This window comes from Haematobia irritans, chromosome 4 (genome assembly GCF_050003625.1).
Source record: "Haematobia irritans isolate KBUSLIRL chromosome 4, ASM5000362v1, whole genome shotgun sequence".
In the NCBI taxonomy this organism is placed as follows: domain Eukaryota; kingdom Metazoa; phylum Arthropoda; class Insecta; order Diptera; family Muscidae; genus Haematobia; species Haematobia irritans.
Genome location: NC_134400.1, coordinates 31,407,933 through 31,429,463, shown reverse-complemented (window position 1 = coordinate 31,429,463; position 21,531 = coordinate 31,407,933). Strand labels below are relative to the sequence as shown.

Sequence of the window (21,531 nt, the reverse complement as noted above, 5' to 3'; positions counted from 1 at the left end):
AAAATTTTGTTTCTATACACAATTTTCTATAGTAATTTTTTTCAAAATATTACTTCTATATAAACTTTAGGCAAAATTTTTTTTCTATACAAAATTTTCTATAGTAAATTTTGTCAACATTGTATTTCTATAGAAAATTTTGTCAAAATTTTATTTCTCTGGAAAACTTTCAAAATTTTATTTCTATAGAAAATTTTGTCACAATTTTATTTCAAAAAAAATTTTTTTCAAAATTTTATTACTATAGAAAAAATTTCCAAAATTGTATTTTTATAAAAAATTTTATTAAAATTTTAGTTCTTAGAAAATTTTCTCAAAATTTTATTTCCATAGAAAATATTGTCAAAATTTTATTTTTATAGAAAATTTGGTCAAAATTTAATTTCTATAAAAGCTTTTATTAAAATTTTATTTCCATAGAAATTTTATTAAAATTTTATTTCTATAGAGATTTTTTTTTAGAAAATTTTCTCAAAATTTTATTTCCATAGAAAATATTGTCAAAATTTTATTTCCATAGAGTTTTATTAAAATTTTATTTCCATAGAGATAAAATGATGTTATAACATCATTTTATTAAAATTGTATTTGTGTAGAGGATTTTATTAAAATTTTATTTCTATAGAAAATTTTCTCAAAATTTTATACCTATAGACAATGTTGTCAATATTTTATTTCCTAGAAATTTTTCTCAAAATTGTATATCTATAGAAAATTTTGTAAAAATTTTATTTCTATAGAAAATCTTGTCAACATTTTATTTCTATAGAAAATCTTGTCAACATTTTATTTCTTTAGAAAATAAGCTCAAAATTTTATTTCTATGAAAACTTTTCTCAAAATTTTATTTCTATAAAAAATTTTGCCAAATTTTATTTCTATAGAAAATTTTGTCAAAATTTTAGTTCTATTGAAAAATTTTCCAAAATTGTATTTCTATAGAAAATTTTGTCAAAATTTTATTTTCATAGAAAATAAAAAAATTAATTTCTATAAAAGCTTTTATTAAAATTTTATTTCCATAGAAATTTTATTAAAATTTTATTTCTATAGAGAATTTTTTTTAGAAAATTTTCTCAAAATTTTATTTCCATAGAAAATATTGTCAAAATTTTATTTCCATAGAGTTTTATTAAAATTTTATTTCCATAGAGATAAAATGATGTTATAACATCATTTTATTAAAATTGTATTTCTGTAGAAGATTTTATTAAAATTTTATTTCTATAGAAAATTTTCTCAAAATTTTATATCTATAGACAATGTTGTCAATATTTTATTTCCTAGAAAATTTTCTCAAAATTGTATATCTATAGAAAATTTTGTAAAAATTTTATTACTATAGAAAAATTTGTCAAATTTTTATTTCTATAAAAAAAATTGTCAACATTTTATTTCTTTAGAAAATAAGCTCAAAATTTTATTTCTATGAAAACTTTTCTCAAAATTTTATTTCTATAAAAAATTTTGTCAAATTTTATTTCTATAGAAAATTTTGTCAAAATTTTATTTCTATTGAAAAATTTTCCAAAATTGTATTTCTATAGAAAATTTTGTCAAAATTTTATTTTCATAGAAAATAAAAAAATTAATTTCTATAAAAGCTTTTATTAAAATTTTATTTCCATAGAAATTTTATTAAAATTTTATTTCTATAGAGAATTTTTTTTAGAAAATTTTCTCAAAATTTTATTTCCATAGAAAATATTGTCAAAATTTTATTTCCATAGAGTTTTATTAAAATTTTATTTCCATAGAGATAAAATGATGTTATAACATCATTTTATTAAAATTGTATTTCTGTAGAAGATTTTATTAAAATTTTATTTCTATAGAAAATTTTCTCAAAATTTTATATCTATAGACAATGTTGTCAATATTTTATTTCCTAGAAAATTTTCTCAAAATTGTATATCTATAGAAAATTTTGTAAAAATTTTATTACTATAGAAAATTTTGTCAAATTTTTATTTCTATAAAAAAACTTGTCAACATTTTATTTCTTTAGAAAATAAGCTCAAAATTTTATTTCTATGAAAACTTTTCTCAAAATTTTATTTCTATAAAAAATTTTGCCAAATTTTATTTCTATAGAAAATTTTGTCAAAATTTTATTTCTATAGAAAATTTTGTAAAAATTTTATTTCTCTGGAAAACTTTGTCAAAATTTTATTTCTATAGAAAATGTTGTCAAAATTGTATTTTTATAGAAAATTTTGTCAACATTTTATTTCAATAAAAAATTTTATTTTCATAGAAAATAAAAAATTTAATTTCTATAAAAGCTTTTATTAAAATTTTATTTCCATAGAAATTTTATTAAAATTTTATTTCTATAGAGAATTTTTTTTAGAAAATTTTCTCAAAATTTTATTTCCATAGAAAATATTGTCAAAATTTTATTTCCATAGAGTTTTATTAAAATTTTATTTCCATAGAGATAAAATGATGTTATAACATCATTTTATTAAAATTGTATTTCTGTAGAGGATTTTATTAAAATTTTATTTCTATAGAAAATTTTCTCAAAATTTTATATCTATAGACCATGTTGTCAATATTTTATTTCCTAGAAAATTTTCTCAAGATTGTATATCTATAGGAAATTTTGTAAAAATTTTATTTCTATAGAAAATTTTGTCAAATTTTTATTTCTATAGAAAATCTTGTCAACATTTTATTTCTTTAGAAAATAAGCTCAAAATTTTATTTCTATGAAAACTTTTCTCAAAATTTTATTTCTATAAAAAATTTTGCCAAATTTTATTTCTATCGAAAATTTTGTCAAAATTTTATTTCTATAGAAAATTTTGTCTAAATTTTATTTCTATAGAAAATTTTGTAAAAATTTTATTTCTCTGGAAAACTTTGTCAAAATTTTATTTCTATAGAAAATGTTGTCAAAATTGTATTTTTATAGAAAATTTTATCAACATTTTATTTCAATAAAAAATTTTGTCAAAATTTTATTTCTATTGAAAAATTTTCCAAAATTGTATTTCTATAGAAAATTTTGTCAAAATTTTATTTTCATAGAAAATATTGTCAAAATTTTATTTCTACAAAAAAATTTGTCAAATTTTTATTTCTATAAAAAATTTTATAAATTTTTTTTCTATAGGGATTTTATTAAAATTTTATTTCTATAGAGGATTTTATTAACATTTTTTTTCTTAGAAAATTTTCTCAAAATTTTATTTCCATAGAAAATATTATTTTCACAAAATTTTATATCTATAGACAATTTTGTCAACATTTTATTTCTTTAGAAAATAAGCTCAAAATTTTATTTCTATAGAAAATTTTGTCAAAATTTTATTTTTATAGAAAATTTTGACAAAATTTTATTTCTATAGAGAATATTGTCAACATTTTATTTCCATAGGGATTTTATTAAAATTATGCTTCTGAGAGGATTTTATTAAAATGTTATTTCTATAGAAAATTTTTTAAAAATTTTATATCTATAGAAAATTTTTTCAAAATTTTATATCTATAGAAAATTTTGTCAAAATTTTATTTCTATAGAAAATCTTATCAACATTTTATTTCTTTAGAAAATAAGCTAAAAATTTTATTTCTATGGAAAATTTTCTCAAAATTTTATTTCTATAGAAATTTTTATGAACATTTTATTTCTATAGAAATTTTTACCAACATTTTATTTCTATAGAAAATTTTGTAAAAATTTTATTTCTATAGAACATTTTCTCAAAATTATATTTCTATAGAAGATTTTGTCACCATTCGATGCGTTACAGACGGAATGAAAAAGTTACTATACCACCCAGTCCTATGGTAGACGGTAAAAAAAAAATTGTAATAATAATGTCCACGACCTAACATTAATTTAAAATTTTCGCTTTCTTTTTGAGTGAACAAGTTAATTTCGTTTTTGTTGAATGTAGTTGGAGGTGATGTTGCTGGTGGTAGTATTGTTAGCATTACAGATAATTTTCAACTTGTCGTTCCAGATTCGTTTGTTGTCACCACGTCCGTCTCTATCACACGTTATCTTTCGATTGTTTCCTATAGAGATAAAATGTTGAAAAAATTGCCTGTAGAGATAAAATTTTGATACAATTTTCTAATTAAATAAAATTTGACCAAATTTCCTACAGAAATACAATTTTGAAAAAATTTTCTATAGAAATAAAATATTTATAAAATTTTGACAAATTTTTCTATAGGGATAAACTTTTCTATAGAGATAAAATTTTGACAAATTTTTCTATAGAGATAAAATTTTGACAAATTTTTCTATAGAGCTAAAATTTTGACAAAATTTTCTATAGAGCTAAAATTTTGACATAATTTTGTATAGAGATAAAATTTTGACAAAATTTTCTATAGAGATAAAATTTTGACAAAATTTTCTATAGAGATAAAATTTTGACAAAATTTTCTATAGAGATAAAATTTTGACAAAATTTTTTATAAAAATAAAATTTTGATAAAATTTTTTAAAGAAATAAAATTTTGACAAAATTTTCTATAGAGATAAAATTTTGACAAAATTTTCTATGGAAATAAAATTTTGACAAAATTTTCTATAGAAATAAAATTTTGACAAAATTTTCTATAGGTAAAAAATTTTGACAAAATTTTCTATACAGATAAAATTTTGACAAAATTTTCTATAAAAATAAAATTTTGACAAAATTTTCTATAGGTAAAAAATTTTGACAAAATTTTCTATACAGATAAATTTTTGACAAAATTTTCTATAGAGATAAAATTTTGACAACATTTTCTGTAGAAATAAAATTTTGACAAAATTTTCTATGGAAATAAAATAGTGGAAAATTTTTCTACAAAAATAAAATTTTGACAAAATTTTCTTGAGAAATAAGATTTTGACAAAATATTCTATAGAAATAAAATTTTGACAAAATTTTGTCAAAATTTTATCTCTACACAAAAAAAAATCTTTTTCAATCACGAAATTAATTGATCCAATTAATTTTTTCATTGAAATGTCTTCAATTACAGAAATGATAGTATCAATTAAAAAATTAATTGGTCCAATTAAAAAATTAATTGATACTTTTAATTTTTGTGATTGATTTTTGCTTCAATTAAAAAGTTTGTTGATTCAATTAAATTTTTAATTGAATATGGTTTAAAACTCAATTAAAATTTTAATTGGAAACATTTTCGTGAAATTTTTTTCTGTGTATAGAAATAACATTTGGACAAAATTTTCTATAGATATAAAATTTGGACAAAATTTTCTATAGATATAAAATTTTGATAAAATTTTCTATAGAAATAAAATTTTATAAAATAATAATTTTATGGTTGGCTATTTTTTTGGCTCGAGTGGCAACCGTTTGTTTTTGAATGAGAGGGTTGGGGGAGGATTTGAGAGGTTTATACCCCAAAATACTTATTTTGAATATTTTATGAACAATTAAATTTGTTTTTTTACCCGGTTGATTTTTTTACGGATGTTGCTTTCCAAAGTATTTCGTAAAAGTTGTTGTTTTTGTATTGGAGGCAGAGGATAGAGTTGGTGAGACACGGTAATACCAAATCGAATCACCTAAAGGAATATGAATTAAAAGCCATTTCCTCAATTTCCTTATTTTACTCTTAACAAGATCCCAGGTATTTACTCTACTAAGCGTTTTTTACATGGCAACGGCGACAGCATTATGCCATGCGGAGGATATCAGCATTCCACTGAGCTGAGCAGAATGTAATTTGACTTAGAGTAAATTTTCTGCGTTTAGCATTTTTTATTAAATGCCTGTCTAATTAACATGGTTTCCTTTTTGGCTGAAACAATGGCATATTCGAAATTATGCAGACTCCTTTTTTGTTCGCGTTCTTGTAATGAAAATTCCCCAAGTGTCTTTGGTGGTATTGTGGGCTGTTGGGGGTTTCTTGTGTTGCTACCTGATGATGTCTTAGACAGTATTATAAATTTTAATAAATTATTATTTGATGGTATTTTACAGAGCGATTGTTATGTTTATTAAATGGTTATTGCTTAATTTCACGTTTCTCCTTCCTTGCTTTTGTTTTTATCTTGAAAGAAGGGAAATTTGTTTTGCCATCTAGCATGGATTAGATTATATCGCATGAGCGTATGTAGGAAATTATGGTAATTTTGCATACGGATATTTGTTTAATCTATAAAAATTTTTGAAAATTTTGGCATTATAATGAATCTATGTATATGGAGGAAAAAACATACGCAAGAAAAGTAAATTAGGGCTTGTATATCAATGCGCCACACACGTTAGTAATACAGAAAAAATATCACCAAGATATTTCCAAATAAAAAGTTGATTTATTTTCATTTTTAATTTCTATAGAAAATTTTGTCAAAATTTTATTTCTATAGAAAAATTTGTCAACATTTTATTTCTATAGAAAATTTTGTCAAAATTATATTTCTATAGAAAATTTTGTCGAAATTTTATTTCTATAGAAAATTTTGTCAAAATTATATTTCTATAGAAAATTTTGTCGAAATTTTATTTCTATAGAAAATTTTGTCAAAATTATATTTCTATAGAAAATTTTGTCAAAATTTTATTTCTATAGAAAGTTTTGTCAAAATTTTATTTCTATAGAAAATTTTGTCAACATTTTATTTCTATAAAAAATTTTGTCGAAATTTTATTTCTATAGACAATTTTGTTAAAATTTTATTTCTATAGAAAATTTTATCAAAATTGTATTTCTATAGAAAATTTTATACCTATGGAAACTTTTGTCAAAATGTTATTTCTATAGAAAATTTTTGTCAAAATGTTATTTCACAGTACTCAGAACATCTTATTGTAGTTCTAGAATCTAGACCCCAAATCGGAGGGCCGGTTTATAAGGGGGCTATATCAATACCGATACTCAATATATTCGGCACACATCTTTATGGTCCTAGAATACCTCTAGATTTCCAATTTCAGGAAAATTTGAAAAAACTACTGATTCTAGATGCCAAAAAAGTAAAATCGGGAGATCGGTCTATATGAGGGCTATATCAAAACATGGACCGATACTCACCATTTTTGGCACACCCCCTTTAAGGTCCTAGAATACCTCTAGATTTCCTATTTGAGGCAAATTGGGTTAAAATTACGGATTCTAGAAGCCCAAGAAATAAAATCGGCAGATCGGTCTATATATTAGGGCTATATCAACACATCGACCGGTACTCACCATTTTCGACACACGTCTTTATGGTCCTAGAATATCTCTAGATTTCAAATTTCAGGAAAAATAGATAAAAACTACGGATTCTAGAAGCCCAAACCCCATATCGAGAGGTTGGTTTATATGGGGACTATATCAAAACTTTGACCGATTGTTAACCCATCGTCGAACTTGACCTGCCTGCAAACAAACGACGAATCTGTGCCAAATTTCAGGACGATAGCGCCATTATTGAAGGCTGTAGCGTGATTACAACAGGCAGACAGACAGACAGATGGACATTTTTATATCGTCTTTCTCCCTGATCAAGAATATATATACTTTATATAGTCAGAAATCGATATTTCGATGTGTTACAAACGGAATGACAAACTTATTATACCCCCGTCACCATTCTATGGTGGTGGGTATAAAAATATTAACAAGTATGTATGGCCGTAACTTCGGCCAGGCCGAATCTGGATGGATAGCGTAGAAACTTTTACGAAAGACTGTCACCCACAATCGAATTAATTGGGTTGTGGTATCTTAAAACTTCTTAACATCGTTTTCTAAATTGTGAGTTAGTCCATTTTTTTTGCACGGTACGCAGGAGCCAGAATTGAAATGTGGGGGTCGCTTATATGGGGGCTATATACAATTATGAACTTGATATGGACCAATTTTTGTGTGATTGGGGATCGATTTATCTGAGGGCTATATATATAACTATAGACCAATATGGACCTAGTTAGGCATGGTGGTTAACGGCCATATACTAGCACAATGTACCAAATTTCAACTGACTCGGATAAAATTTGCTCCTCCAAGAGGCTCAAAAACCAAATACCGGGATCGGTTTATATTGGAGCTATGATTATGGACAAATATGCACCACTTTTGGCACGGTTGTTAAATATCATATACTACCACCACGTACCAAATTTCAACCAGATCGGATGCATTTTGCTTCTCCAACAGGCTCCAGAGTTCAAATCTGGTGATCGGTTCATATGGGGGCTATATATAATTATGGACCGATGTGGACCAATTTTTGCATGGTTGTTAGAGACCATATACTAACACCATGTACCAAATTTCAGCCGGATCGGATGAAACTTGCTTCTCTTAGAGGCTCCGCAAGCCAAATTTGGGGGTCCGTTTATATATCAGAACCGATTCCAACCAAATTTGGCACGCATAGCAACAATGCTAATTCTACTCCCTGTGCAAAATTTCAACAAAATCGGAGTTAAAAATTGGCCATCTGTGGTCATATGAGTGTAAATCGGGCGCACGATATATATGGGAGCTATATATAAATCTGAACCGATTTCAATAAAATTTGGCACACTTGATTACCCTACTAATTGTACTCCTAGTGCAAAATTTAAGCAAATTAGGGCAAGACTCTGGCTTCTGGGGCCATATAAGTCCATATCGGGCGAAAGATATATATGGGAGCTATATCTAAATCTGAACCGATGTCAACCACATTTGGCGCGCATAGCTACAATGCTAATTCTATTCCCTGTGCAAAATTTCAACTAAATCAGAGTTAAAAATTGGCCTCTGTAGTCATATGAGTTTAAATCGGGCGAAAGATATATATTGGAGCTATATGTAAATCTAAACCGTTTTCAACCAAATTTGGCACGCATAGCTACAATGCTAATTCTACTCCCTGTGCAAAATTTCAACCAAATTGGGCCAAAACTCTGACTATTAGAACCATATTAGTCCATATCGGGCGAAAGATATATATATATATATATATATATATATATATATATATATATATATATATATATATATATATATATATATATATATATATATATATATATATATATATATATATATATATATATATATATATATATATATATATATATATATATATATATATATATATATATATATATATATATATATATATATATATATATATATATATATATATATATATATATATATATATATATATATATATATATATATATATATATATATAGTCAAGTTTTATTTCTATAGGAAATTTTGGCAAAATTGTATTTTTATAGAAAATTTTTACAAAATTTTGTTTCTATAGAAAATTTTGTAAATTTTTTTCTATAGGAAATTTTTGCAAAATTTTATTTCTATAGAGCCACCGTGGTGCAATGATTAGCATGTCCGCCTTGCATACACAAGGTCGTGGGTTCGATTCCTGTTACGACCGAAGACCAAAAAGTTTTCAGTGGTGGATTATCCCACCTCAGTAATGCCGGGTTCTCTAAGTGGTTTCACTGCACTGTGAAAGGCCGTTCAGACTCGCCTAAAAAAAGGAGGTCCCTTGTCATTGAGCTTAACATAGAATCGGGCAGCACTCAGTGATAAGAGAGAAGTTCACCACTGTGGTATCACAATGGACTGAATAGTCTAAGTGAACCTGATACATCGGGCTGCTACATAACCTAACCCCCTAACAAATTTGAGGGATTTGGGATGGTCACAATATAGTCGTGCCCGCCCCACCTTCGACTTGTTTTTCTTGTTTTGAGTGTATCTATTAGTAACGACTGGTGCCATATCATCTGCTTGTGCCGTCATTTTGAACCTTTCTATCCTTTTTTCTGGGAAAGCAAAAGGCTATTCACAGTAACCCCTAGTTTATTTGTATGTTTTTTTTTTTTTGAATATTCTAAATTAACATACACAGACAAATTTTCTTTTCTTAAAGACATTTTGTTTGAATCACAAACAAAAACGAAAGACCAAAACAAATATGCTTTAATTGACACAGGTTTCAAACGAATCAATGAGCAAGAAATATTGGTCTTTTTATTATTCATGACCAAACAAATGCAAAACAAGTATATAGGGCCGTAAGTTCGGCCAGGCCGAAGCTTATGTACCCGCCACCATGGATTGCGTAGAAACTTCTACTGAAGACTGTCATCCACAATCCAATTACTTGGTTTGAGGTAACACTTGCCGATGGCAAGGTATCTTAAAACTTCCTAACACCGTCTTCTAAATTGCAAGGTAGTCCATACGTAGTATATATTAAACTAGAAAAGGCCGATTAAATACGTATATAATTAAGTTTCACAAAATTTTTTATAGAAATAAAATTGTGATAAAAGTTTCTATAGCAATAAAATTTTGACAACATTTTCTATAGAAGTAAAATTGGGACAAAATTTTCTATAGAAATAAAATTTTAACAAAATTTTCTATAGAAATAAAATGTTGTCAAAATTTTCTATAGAAATAAAATTTTGCTAAAATTTTCTATAGAGATAAAATTTTGACAAAATTTTCTTAGAAATAAAATTTTGACAAAATTTTCTATAGAAATAAAATTTTCGCAAAATTTTCTATAGAGATAAAATTTTGGCAATATTTTCTATAGAGATAAAATTTTGACAAAATTTTCTATAGAAATACAATTTAAAAAAAAATCTATTAAAATAAAATTTTGACAAAATTTTCTATAGAAATAAAATTTTGACAAAATTTTCTATAGAGATAAAATTTTGACAAAAATTTCCATAGAAATAAAATTTGGACAAAATTTTCTATAGAAATGAAATTTTGACAAAATTTTCTATAGAAATGAAATTTTGACAAAATTTTCTATAGAAATAAAATTTTGACAAAATTTTCTATAGAAATAAAATTTTGACAAAAATTTCTATAAAAATAAAATTTGGACAAAATTTTTTATAGAAATAAAATTTTGGCAAAATTTTCTATAGAAATAAAATTTTGACAAAATTTTCTATAGAAATAAAATTTCGACAACATTTTCTATAGAACAAAAATTTTGACAAAATTTTCTATAGAATAAAATTTTGGTAGATTATTTTTGGCTCGAGTGGCAACCATTATGATGAACCGATATGGACCAATGGACGTACCAAATTTCAACCGGATCGGATGAATTTTGCTTCTCCAAAAGGCTCCGGAGGACAAATCTGGGGATCGGTTTATATTGGGGCTATATATAATTATAGACCGATATAGACCAATTTTTGCATAGTTGTTAGAGACCATATACCAACACCATGTTCCAAATTTCAGCCGGATCGGATGAATTTTGCTTCTCCAAAAGGCTCCGGAGGACAAATCTTGGGATCGATTAATATGGGTGCTATATATAATTATGGACCGATATGGCCCAATTTGTACATGGTTATTAGAGACCATATACTAACACCACGTTCCAAATTTCAACCGGATCGGATGATATTTGCTTCTCTTAGAGGCTCCGCAAGCCAAATCTGGGGATCGATTTATATGGGGGCTATATATAATTGTGGACCGATATGGACCAATTTGTGCATGGTTGTTAGAGACCATATACTTACAACATGTACCAAATTTCAGCCGGATCGGATGAAATTTGCTTCTCTTACAGGATTCGCAAGCCAAATTTGGAGGTCCGTTTATATGGGGGCTATACGTACAAGTGGACCGATATAGCCCATTTGCAATACCATCCGACCTACGTCAATAACAACTAGTTGAGCCAAGTTTCAAGTCGATAGCTTGTTTCGTTCGGAAGTTAGCGTGATTTCAACAGACGGACGGACGGACGGACATGCTTAGATCGACTCAGAATTTCACCACGACCCAGAATATTTATACTTTATGGGGTCTTAGAGCAATATTTCGATGTGCTACAAACGGAATGACAAAGCTAGTATACCCCCCATCCTATGGTGGTGGGTATAAAAAGAACTTTTGCTATATATTGGCTGCAAATAAATGATTGGCAAACAATAAGAAAAAAATCTAAAAAGAATTTTCCAACAATTTTATTTCAACAAAAAAGACAATTTTATTTGTATTTTTTTTTCACTCCCTTCTTTTTTTTATGTCTTTCAGATAATATTTGACAGTTTCACAGTTGGTCGCTTTGATGAGGGTATGGTCGATACAGATGTCGATGGCTATGAGACAAGTCTAAGTCCCACGGGTGAATTACCAGGGTGTCCAGAAGGTTTTATGCAGGTAAGCCAACATCAATGAAATATTCAAACACTTCTCAATTCCACACAAAGGGAGAGCAAATGAAAAAGAACTACAAATAAAATACCCAGAAGATAAAACCAAATTAAAAGCTTGCAAAAAAAAAAAACGAAACTCTTAAACAAATAAATAAACTCTTAGGAAAAACGTAGCAAAAAAATGTATGTAAATATTTAGTAAAAGAAATTTTCTATCAGCTTCAACTTAAGGAATGGGGAACTCTGTCCAACATTCGAATAGTTTTTACATTTAAATTTGATGAAGATATCTCAATTTTTTTCTTGGAAATATGCATAGTTTACACTGTGGCTGATAAGTAATGCAATTCTACCAAAATTTTAGATTTTTTATTGTTTGGCGGATTGGTAGAATTCTTGATGTTTTGGTAGATTTTGCAAAATATTCCGCTCCTACTAAAAGGTACCATACAAATTTTTGTAGAAACAAAATTTAGAGAAAATTTTCTATTGAAATACAATTTTGATAAAATTTTCTATAGAAATAAAATTTTGACAACATTTTCTATAGAAATAAAATTTTGTCAAAAATTTCTATAGAAATAAAATTTTGACAAAATTTCCTATAGAAATAAAATTTGCACAAAATTTTCTATAGATGTAAAATTTTAACAAAATTTTCTATAGAAATACAATTTTGACAAAATTTTCTATAGAAATAACATTTTGAAAAAAATTTCTATAGAAATAAAACTTTGACAAAATTGCCTATAGAAATAAAATTTTGACAAAATTTTCTATACAAATAAAAGTTTGACAAAATTTTCTATAGAAATAAAACTTTGACAAAATTGCCTATAGAAATAAAATTTTGACAAAATTTTCTATAGAAATAAAATTTTGACAAAATTCCCTATATAAATAAAATTTGCACAAAATTTTCTATAGAAATAAAATTTTAACAAAATTTTCTCTAGAAATAAAATATTGACAAAATTTTCTATAGAAATAAAATTTTGACAAAATTTCTTATAGAAATAAAATTTTGTCAAAATTTTCTATAGAAATAAAATTTTGACAAAATTTCCTATAGAAATAAAATTTTGACAAAATTTCCTATAGAAGTAAAATTTTGACAACATTTTCTATACAAATAAAATTTTGACAAAAATTTCTATAGAAATAAAATATTGACAAAATTTTCTATAGAAATAAAATTCGCACAAAATTTTCTTTAGAAATAAAACTTTGACAAAATTGCCTATAGAAATAAAATTTTGACAAAATTTTCTATAGAAATAAAATTTTGACAAAAATTTCTATACAAATAAAATTGTGACAAAATTTTCTACAGAAATAAAATTTTGACAAAATTTTTTATAGAAATGAAATTGTGACAAAATTTCCTATAGAAATAAAATTTGTACAAAATTTTTTATAGAAATAAAATTTTAACAAAATTTTCTATAGATATAATTTTTGACAAAATTTTCTATAAAAATAAAATTTTCTATAGAAATAAAATATTGTCAAAATTTCTATAGTAATAACATTTTCACAAAATTTTCTACAGAAATCAAATTTTAACAAAATTTTCTATAGAAATAAAATTTTGACAAAATTTTCTATAGAAATAAAATTTTGACAAAATTTTCTATAGAAATATAATTTTGACAAAATTTTCTATAGAAATATAATTTTGACAACATTTTCTATAGAAATATAATTTTGACAACATTTTCTATAGAAATAAAATTTTGACAAAATTTCCTATAGAAATAAAATTTGCACAAAATTTTCTATAGAAATAAAATTTTGAAAAAATTTTCTATAGAAATAAAACTTTGACAAAATTGCCTATAGAAATAAAATTTTGACAAAATTTTCTATAAAAATAAAAGTTTGACAAACTTTACTATAGAAATAAAACTTTGACAAAATTGCCTATAGAAATAAAATTTTGACAAAATTTTCTATAGAAATAAAATTTTGACAAAATTCCCTATATAAATAAAATTTGCACAAAATTTTCTATAGAAATAAAATTTTAACAAAATTTTCTCTAGAAATAAAATTTTGACAAAATTTTCTATAGAAATAAAATTTTGACAAAATTTCTTATAGAAATAAAATTTTGTCTAAATTTTCTATAGAAATAAAATTTTGACAAAATTTCCTATAGAAATAAAATTTTGACAACATTTCTATACAAATAAAATTTTGACAAAAATTTCTATAGAAATAAAATATTGACAAAATTTTCTATAGAAATAAAATTTGCACAAAATTTTCTTTAGAAATAAAACTTTGACAAAATTGCCTATAGAAATAAAATTTTGACAAAATTTTCTATAGAAATAAAATTTTGACAAAAATTTCTATACAAATAAAATTTTCACAAAATTTTCTACAGAAATAAAATTTTGACAAAATTTTTTATAGAAATGAAATTGTGACAAAATTTCCTATAGAAATAAAATTTGTACAAAATTTTTTATAGAAATAAAATTTTAACAAAATTTTCTGTAGATATAATTTTTTGACAAAATTTTCTATAAAAATAAAATTTTCTATAGAAATAAAATATTGTCAAAATTTCTATAGTAATAAAATTTTCACAAAATTTTCTACAGAAATCAAATTTTAACAAAATTTTCTATAGAAATAAAATTTTGACAAAATTTTCTATAGAAATAAAATTTTGACAAAATTTTCTATAGAAATATAATTTTGACAAAATTTTCTATAGAAATATAATTTTGACAACATTTTCTATAGAAATATAATTTTGACAACATTTTCTATAGAAATAAAATTTTGACAAAATTTCCTATAGAAATAAAATTTGCACAAAATTTTCTATAGAAATAAAATTTTGAAAAAATTTTCTATAGAAATAAAACTTTGACAAAATTGCCTATAGAAATAAAATTTTGACAAAATTTTCTATAAAAATAAAAGTTTGACAAAATTTACTATAGAAATAAAACTTTGACAAAATTGCCTATAGAAATAAAATTTTGACAAAATTTTCTATAGAAATAAAATTTTGACAAAATTCCCTATATAAATAAAATTTGCACAAAATTTTCTATAGAAATAAAATTTTAACAAAATTTTCTCTAGAAATAAAATTTTGACAAAATTTTCTATAGAAATAAAATTTTGACAAAATTTCTTATAGAAATAAAATTTTGTCTAAATTTTCTATAGAAATAAAATTTTGACAAAATTTCCTATGGAAATAAAATTTTGACAACATTTTCTATACAAATAAAATTTTGACAAAAATTTCTATAGAAATAAAATATTGACAAAATTTTCTATAGAAATAAAGTTTGCACAAAATTTTCTTTAGAAATAAAACTTTGACAAAATTGCCTATAGAAATAAAATTTTGACAAAATTTTCTATAGAAATAAAATTTTGACAAAAATTTCTATACAAATAAAATTTTCACAAAATTTTCTACGGAAATAAAATTTTGACAAAATTTTTTATAGAAATAAAATTGTGATAAAATTTCCTATAGAAATAAAATTTGTACAAAATTTTTTATAGAAATAAAATTTTAACAAAATTTTCTATAGATATAATTTTTTGACAAAATTTTCTATAAAAATAAAATTTTCTATAGAAATAAAATATTGTCAAAATTTCTATAGTAATAAAATTTTCACAAAATTTTCTACAGAAATCAAATTTTAACAAAATTTTCTATAGAAATAAAATTTTGACAAAATTTTCTATAGAAATAAAATTTTGACAAAATTTTCTATAGAAATATAATTTTGACAAAATTTTCTATAGAAATATAATTTTGACAACATTTTCTATAGAAATATAATTTTGACAACATTTTCTATAGAAATAAAATTTTGACAAAATTTCCTATAGAAATAAAATTTGCACAAAATTTTCTATAGAAATAAAATTTTAACAAAATTTTCTATAAAAATAAAATTTTCTATAGAAATAAAATTTTGACAAGATTTTCTTTACAAATAAAATTTTGACAAAAACTTCTATAGAAATGAAATTTTGACAAAATTTCCTATAGAAATAATATTTGCATAAAATTTTCTATAGAAATAAAATTTTAACAAAATTTTCTATAGAAATAAAATTTTGACAAAATTTTCTATAAAAATAAAATTTTCTATAGAAATAAAATTTTTGTCAAAATTTTCTATAGAAATAAAATTTTGACAAAATTTCCTATAGAAATTAAATTTTGACAAAATTTTTTATAGAAATATAATTTTGACAACATTTTCTATAGAAATAAAATTTTGACAAAATTTTCTGTAGAAATAAAATTTTGACAAAATTTTCTATAGAAATAAAATTTTGACAAAATTTCCTATAGAAATAAAATTTTGACAAAATTTTCTCTAGAAATAAAATTTTGAGAAATTTTTTTGAGAAATGAAATTTTAATAAAATTTTCTATAGAAATGAAAATTTGAATTTGATAAGTTTCTGCAGAAAAAAAGTTTTGGAAAATTTTTCTATAAAAATACAATTTTGAGACAATTTTTTATAGAAATAAAATATTAAAAAAAAAATTTCTATAGACATGAGATTTTGATAAAATTTTCTATAGAAATGAAAATTTGAATTTGAAAATTTTCTGCATTGATAGCCGGCTTATGCCGAAATAAATTCGAAACAAACATATCTCTTTTCCTATGCCACTGTCAAATCATCGATTTGAATTCACATGGCTGGGTTTATTTTGAATTCAAATCGATGATTTGACAGTGGCATAGGAAAAGAGATATGTTTGTTTCGAATTTATTTCGGCATAAGCCGGCTATCAATGTAAAACCTTTTTTCGGAGGGTTCAAGTGTGGTTTTTGTTGGGTTTAATAAACTGCCTGAATTTATTCTGATAATTGGTTGATAGTTTTGCTGCAAGTAGAGGATGCTGATGAGGAATGTGGTAATTCCGAAACGTGCGTCCATCCAACCATCTTGCAGTCTATAGGGCTTTGCCCAAATAAATTTGACAAACATTCTTTTCCTCTGTTGGTTAAGCTACTCTTGTAGTTTAGTCAATGTAAACCATACATAAGCTGCAATAAAAAACAACAACAATGCTTAAAGAACAAAACCAACAATAACAAAACAAAACAAATAAATAAAATATTAACAAAATTTTCTATAGAAATAATATTTTGACAAAATTGTCTATAGAAATAATATTTTGACAAAATTTTATATAGAAATAATATTTTGACAAAATTTTCTACTGGAATAAAATTTTAAAAATAAAATTTTCGATAGGATAAAATGTTGACAAAATTTTCTATAGATACAAAATTTTGAAATTTTTTTTCTATAGAATAAAACTTAGACCGTATTTCCTTTAGAAATAAAATTTATGCAAATTTTTTTACTGGAATAAAATTTTGGGAAAATTTTCTTATAAAAGCAAAATTTTGACAAAATTTTCTATAGAAATAAAATTTCGACAACATTTTCTATAGAAATAAAATTTTGAAAAAATGTTCTATAGAAATAAAATTTTGACAAAATTTTTTATAGAAATAACATTTTTAAGTTTCTATAGAATTACAAGATCCCTAGACTAAAATTTAAATTGGTTAATGACCGGGACGGGCCACAAAGTTAGTAAAAAAATATTGTAATATTAAAATTGCATTAAATTTCTCAAGTCTGCATTTATGATTTATCATTTGATACATACGAATTCGAGAATACGTAAATTTGAATCATTTTTGCGAGTCTTCGAATTAGTAGTGACGATTTTACAAGGAAAATGTTGGTACATTGGTCATATTTGCTAAAATCGGAAGAACACATATGTATGGGGCTTTGTCTAATTGTTGAGCCGATTTTGATAAAATTTGACATACATTTGCTAAAATTTTAACTGCACTCTCAGTGCAAAATATCAAAATTTTCGAAATGAAACTTTGGCCTTCGTGGTCATATGAATGTAAATCGGGTGGAAAATATGTATGGGAGTTAACCTTAAACTGAACCGATTTTAACCAAATTTGGCATAACTAGCAAGAATGTTAGTCCTACTCTCTGGGGTCATATAAGTGCGTATCGGAAGAAAGATATCAACCAAATTGGGGTAAAACTCTGGCTTCTGGAACCATATAAGTCCATATCGGGCGAAAAATATATATGGGAGCTTTATCTAAATCTGATCCGATTTCAATAAAATTTGGCTCACTTAACTATAGTACTAATTGTTCTTCTTGGGGAAAATTTTAAACAAATTAAGGTAAAACTCTGGCTTCTGGGCCCATCAGTGCGAAAGATATATATGGGGGCTATATCCAAATCTGAACCGATTTATTCCAAAACCAATAGTGCTCTATTTTGATCCAAAACACATACTTGTGTCAAACTTGAAGTCGATTTGACTAAAACTGGGACTTAGACTTTGTTCACAGACAGACGGACATGGCTATATCGACTCAGGATCCCACCTTGAGCATTTTTGTCAAAGGCACCATGTATCTATCTCGTCTCTTTCTGGGTGTTTGGACAAAACTCTCTAAAGAAATACAATTTTGACATAATTTTCTGTAGAAATAAAATTTTGAAAAGGTTTTATACTGTACAATTTGCTTATCCTAAAATAGAGGTTGCATTGTCTTTTATTTTAGGTCAATAGTTTTTTATTGAACTCCACGGACAGATGGACAGACGAACATCATTATATTGTCTGCCAATTTCCCCTTGATCCAAATTACATTTACATTTTATAGGGGGAATCCTTATTTTTATGATGAAATCGATTGGTTGGAAAATTCGATTTTCGCCATTTGTATGCCTTGGACGAGGGGCGAAAACAACTAAGCCACTCTGTCAATTATTACCTATCTTGGCCATTATAATCATACGATAATACTCGTCTAACGTTAATTGCATATGCAGACAATGGCTTTTTCCTTTGGGTCTATTGAACCCTTATATTAAATTGTGTTTTTGTTGCCATTTCCAATAATACCAATAGTATCACCATCATACCAAGTTTCTTACCCTTACTCATGAGTAACAACACACACACACACAAAAACGATACAATCCTATTTCGATAGTTTATATGGTCCAATGAATTTCAGTATGGCTACATATATAAGGTGATGGTACATTTATAAATGAAGTGTTACTGCCAAAGAACCAAATCGAGAACATAAAACTCAACTCCATACAAAACTGAAATCAATTCTTGTAAAACCAAAAGGACTACAGTGTTAAAACAAAATTGTTGGTTTTTTTTTGGAAAAAAAAACAACAAACAATTTCTATTATAGTAATCTTGAGTTTTGTTGGGAATTATATGTAATCGTGTGGTTTATATAGAGTGGGTGGTATGTAATGCAACAAAGTAAAGCATTAAATTTTTTATTTTTTTTTTTTTTGCATATTCTCCACCATAGAATGATGGATATATTAGAAATAAAATTTTTTGACAAAAATTTCTACAGAACTAAAATTTTGACAAAATTTTCAATTTTACAAAACAATTTTGACAAAACTTTCTATAGAAATAAAATTTTGACAAAATTTTCTATAGAAATAAAATTATGACAACATTTTTTAATGAAATATAATTTTGACAAAATTTTTTATAGAAATAAAATTTTGACAAAATTTTCTATAGAAAAAAAATTTTTTGACAAAATTTTCTATAGAAAAAAAAATTTGACAAAATTTTCTATAAAATAAAACTTTGGTAAAATATTCTATAAAAACAAAATTTCGTATAAAAATCAAAATTTGGAAAAAATTTCTATAGTAATAAAATTTTAACAATTTTTTTACAGAAATAAAATTTTGACAAAGTATTCTATAGAAATAAAAATTTGACAAAATTTTCTCTAGAAATAAAATTTTGACAAAATATTCTATAGAAATCAAAATTTGACAAAATTTTCTATAGAAATAAAATTTTGATACATTTTCCTACAGAAAGAAAATGTTGACAAGATTTTCTATAGAATGAAAAATTTGACAAAATTTTACAGAATTAAAATTTTGACAACATTTTCTATAGAAATAAAATTTTGAAAAAATGTTCTATAGAATTAAATTTTTGATAAAAATTTTTATAGAAATAAAAATTTTGACAACATTTTCTATAGAAATAAAAATTTGACAAAGTTTTCCGAAAAATAAAATTTTGGTAAAATATTCTATAAAAATAAAATTTTTACAAAATTTCCTACCAAAATCAAATTTTGGGAAATTTTTCTATAGAAATAAAATTTTGACAAAATTTGCGATAGAAGTAAAACTTTGACAAAATTTGCGATAGAAATAAAATTTTGACAAAATATTCTATAGAAATCAGACATAGACAAAATTTTCTATAGAAATAAAATGTTAACAAAATATTCTATAGGAATAAAACATTGACAAAATTTTCTATAGAAATAAAATTTTGACAAAATATTCTATAGAAATCAAACTTTGAAAAAAATTTCTATAAAGTTAAATTTTGACAAATTTTCCTACTGAAAGAAAATGTTGACAAGATTTTCTATAGAGAGAAAAATTTGACAAAATTTTCTACAGAATTAAAATTTTGACAAAATTTTCTACAGAAATAAAATTTTGAAAAAATGTTCTATAGAATTAGATTTTTGACGAAAATTTATATAGAAATAAAATTTTGACAACATTTTCTATAGAAATAAAAATTTTACACACTTTTCTATAAAACAAAAATTTTGGTAAAATATTCTATAAAAATAAAATCTTTACAAAATTTCTTACCAAAATCAAATTTTTGGAAATTTTTCTATAGAAATAAAATTTTGAAAAAATTTGCGATAGAAATAAAATTTTGACAAAATTTTCTATAGAAATAAAATTTTCTATATTTTCTATAGAAATAAAATTTTGAAAAAATTTTCTATAGAATTAAATTTGTGACAAAAATTTCTATAGAAATAAAAAGTTGACAAAATTTTCTATAAAATAAAATTTTGGTAAAATATTCTATAAATATAAAATATTTACAAAATTTCCTACCAAAATCAAATTTTGGGAAATTTTTCTATAGAAATAAAATTTTGAATAAATTTGCGATAGAAATAAAATTTTGACAAAATTTTTTATAGAAATAGAATTTTGACAAAATATTCTATAGAAATCAAACATTGACAAAATTTTCTATAGAAATAAAATTTTGACAAATGTTCGTACAGAAAGAAAATGTTAACAAGATTTTCTATAGAAAGAAAAAATTTGATAAATTTTCGACAGAAATAAATTTTGAAAAAATTTTCCATAGAAATAAAATTTTGCCAAAATTGTCTTTAGAAATAAAATTTTGAAAAAATTTTCTTTAGAAATAAAATTTTGACAAAATTTTCTATAGAAATAAAATTTTGACAAAATTTTCTATAGAAATAAA

The 21,531-nt window shown here is 23.6% G+C and overlaps 1 protein-coding gene across 1 annotated transcript in view; it reads left to right on the top strand.

Moving 5' to 3' along the window:
* LOC142235345 (uncharacterized) overlaps positions 1-21,531 on the top strand; it is a 617,569-nt gene that overhangs the window by 191,735 nt on the left and 404,303 nt on the right. The window contains 1 exon segment of the mRNA XM_075306601.1: positions 12,022-12,147. Within this exon segment, the coding sequence (XP_075162716.1) occupies positions 12,022-12,147 (126 nt within the window).